The sequence below is a fragment of the Seriola lalandi genome, unplaced genomic scaffold, assembly GCF_002814215.2.
Source record: "Seriola lalandi dorsalis isolate HSWRI2012SDOR001 ecotype SW California unplaced genomic scaffold, Sedor1 jcf7180002051919, whole genome shotgun sequence".
Lineage (NCBI taxonomy): Eukaryota > Metazoa > Chordata > Actinopteri > Carangiformes > Carangidae > Seriola > Seriola lalandi.
Window position 1 is genome coordinate 3,098 of NW_019522472.1, and position 3,263 is coordinate 6,360.

The 3,263-nt window shown below is 49.3% G+C and overlaps 1 protein-coding gene across 1 annotated transcript in view; it reads right to left on the reverse strand.

Moving 5' to 3' along the window:
• The window catches only part of fcsk (fucose kinase), a gene marked incomplete at its 3' end in the record, with an annotated part of 9,731 nt that overhangs the window by 1,405 nt on the left and 5,063 nt on the right, over window positions 1-3,263 (reverse strand). Inside the window, 7 exon segments of the mRNA XM_023399435.2 lie at window positions 1-140; window positions 586-941; window positions 1,032-1,105; window positions 1,487-1,660; window positions 1,750-1,851; window positions 1,948-2,054; window positions 2,810-3,033. The exon segment at window positions 1-140 is cut by the window's left edge and continues 52 nt beyond it. Coding sequence (XP_023255203.1) covers window positions 1-140; window positions 586-941; window positions 1,032-1,105; window positions 1,487-1,660; window positions 1,750-1,851; window positions 1,948-2,054; window positions 2,810-3,033 — 1,177 coding nt within the window.

The window sequence follows — 3,263 nt, forward strand, 5'->3', positions numbered from 1 at the left end:
GTTAGCCGCAGGTCCACTCCTCAGACCTCCCCTCCCCCCCGCCATACACACCAGCACATCAGCTATACACGAGAGACAGCGCGCGGCCACGTCCAGCTCTGCACCTGGCTCCGCCCCCTGCTCCCTGCTCCCTGCTGCAACTGAAAAAAGAACGAACATATTCATCTGTGATGTTTACAGCTCCTGGTCACAGGCTGTAAATAAAGATGGACGTCACCCACAGGTTTCTGAAGAGCGGTTTTGAAACTCAGCTGCACCATCGCCATCTTGGCAGTGTATGACTCCGCCCCTAACTCCCTGCTAATCCAAAAATGGTCAAAGAGGAGGGGCCTGTGTGGAGCTGAGACTTTGGTGCAAGCCGGTTTAATAACTGCAGCAAACATACGCCCCCGTTAGCATCGTTAGCACAACTGGGCATCTTGTTGTAGGCTAACCCAAGGCTAATTCTTTTGCTGGGTAATTAGCTGGCTAACAAGCTAAGCTAACATGCCAGAATCTATTATACCAGGCTCCAGGCTGTAACTCTGTATCTTTAAAGAAACAAAGAAGAAGAAGAATCCAGTTATTATATAAATCATGACTCACTGTTGTCCAGTGTCTCCAGCAGCGCCCCCTGCTGGCCTCCCAGCACCGCCGCCCTGAAGCAAGGCAGCAGGCAGACGTCTGTCTGACTCATCAGGGCATCAATCACTCTCCTCCTCCCCACCAGGAACAGTAACTCCTCCCTCCACTGCAGCTCCGCATTCTGCTGGGTGAGTGACAGCACCTCCTTCAACGACAGCCTCCACGCCTCCCTCCACCTCCGCGGGCAGCCGCCTCCCCCCAGCAGCCAGCCGACGCCTCCCTCCAGACCCACAGCACCTCCTCTGGGGTGGAGCACCGGGAAGAGACGAGCCTCCAGGAGGGAGCGCCGTTCTCCTCTGACCCACAACTCCTCCGGCCTGAGAGGAGAAAGGAGGAGAGGAGGCACCAGTGAACTGAACATCAGCTGTTCTGCTCCTCAATCAAACATTTCAAAATAAAAGTCTTACTGTATTCCTGTCCTGCTGTAGAAGAGACTCCATCTCTGGTTGAGGAAGGAGGCATTACTGTCATCAGAGGAGACCTGAGGAGGAGGAGGAGGAGGAAGAGGAGGAGGAGGAGGAAGAGGAGGAAGTAGAGGAACAGACTGATTTACATCACATCTTCATGTCTCAGTCCTGTGGTCTCTGTCTTTAGAAGGAGATGATGCTCTTCGATATGAGACTGAAATGTATTGAATTTCCTTTTGAAGAAGAGGAGCCATTAGTCAAGTGCAGCTGGTTTAACAGATGTGTCGGACCTCCAGATAAACTCTCCTCTCCTGTCATTAACCATCTCATGAACTTTCAGACTCATTTTTGAGTTCATGCTTCATTCAAACAGACATTTTGTTGAACGTTTGTTTTATTGAACTTTATTTCTTCATCACATCAGAAGTAACGGAGAGAAGTGAAGGTGTTTTTACCTCCAGGTCGTCCTGCGCTCCCATCACTGTGAAGACATTCAGCTTCAACTCCCCCAGCTCGATGCGATGTCCCTGGATGATGATGTCATCGGCCAGATTCAGCTGCCGAATGCTCTGTGATGTTGGCGACTCGAGACCCGACAGTAAACAACCTGAGGGGACGACCAGAGGCCCCTGGTGCAGAGGACAGAGGTCAGAGGTCACGACGCTGGTTAGAACAAAAACCTTAAAGCTGCATGAAGTGACGCTGGGAAACTCCTCACCTGTAGGTGGCAGTGCTGCACTACTGCTCCGGTCGCCACGGCAACGTCTCCCTCCATGACACTGTTGATTACCTGAGCTCCTTCACTCACCTCGCTCTCTCTCTGACGGGAAACAGGAAGTCGGGCAGCGTTAGTGAAAGTCACAGAGGACCTGATTGAGGACATTTCTAATGAGGATGCTGAGGAACAGGAAGTCACCTGGATGTGAGAGAGAGTGTTTCTGTTCGTCCGGTCACAGGTGAGTCGGTCCACATGCTGCTTCCCAGAAAGAGTCAGGTAGTCATAGTGACCGCCGGGGACGTACACTGTGAGGACGAGAGGCAAGAACAGACATGGAGTACTGAAACCAGCTGATGCTAGACTGACACCAGATGACACTAGACTGATACTAGACTGAAACCAGCTGACACTAGACTGACACCAGCTGACACTAGACTGAAACCAGATGACAATAGACTGAAACCAGCTGACAAGAGACTGGAATCAACTGACACCAGCTGACACTAGACTGAAACCAGCTGATACTAGACTGGAAACAGCTGACACTGGATTGAAACCAGATGGCACTAGATGAAACCAGATGGCACTAGACTGATACAAGACTGGAAACAGCTGACACTAGACTGGAAACAGCTGAAACTAGACTGGAAACAGCTGATACTAGACTGGAAACAGCTGACACTGGATTGAAACCAGATGACAAGAGACTGATACAAGACTGGAAACAGCTGACACTAGACTAAAACCAGATGACACTAGACTGATACTAGACTGGAACCAGATGACACTAGACTGGAACCAGCTGACACTAGACTGACACCAGATGACTCTAGACTGAAACCAGCTGAATAAAGTCAGCTTGTGGTCGAGTTAATAAAGAAAAGACGGACTCTTCATGAATCAAACACAGATTTTGTTCATCCAGAGACTCCATCATATTCACTGCCAACAGAGCCACCACTGTCCACAAGGGGGCACTGTTTTTGTACAGCATTAGAGCCTCATAGGAATCAATGGAGTCCCAGTTTACCCACATGTAATAGAGGACAGAGACACCCACCCACTCTGAGTGGAGTCCCTCTGAGGATCCTCCACAGCTCCGTCCTGCCCCCCCTCACTGTGGCCCCCTGTGGTCCAACAGCTGAACTGCAGCCGACTCTCTCCTCACTCACAAACTGATCCTGAGTCAGATCTGAGCAGAGACACTTCAACACGTCCAGGAAGAGCGAGATCTGAGGAACGACAGCAACAACAATCTTCAAAACAAGAGCCATTTCATATTTTAATAAAATCCTCTGGTTCTATAAAAAACATGTTTTATGTCACTAAAAGTTTTTATTCTTAAACTGCAATGAAAATAAAGGACACCAATGTCTGCCTGGACATCAGGATAACACACAAACTCTGTGTACCTACACACAGGGATTTTCAGGAAATGACGATAGGAACATAATTAAAATGTGTTTGTTGCTCCTGTCCCTGAATATAATATCATTCATGATACAGACTCAAAG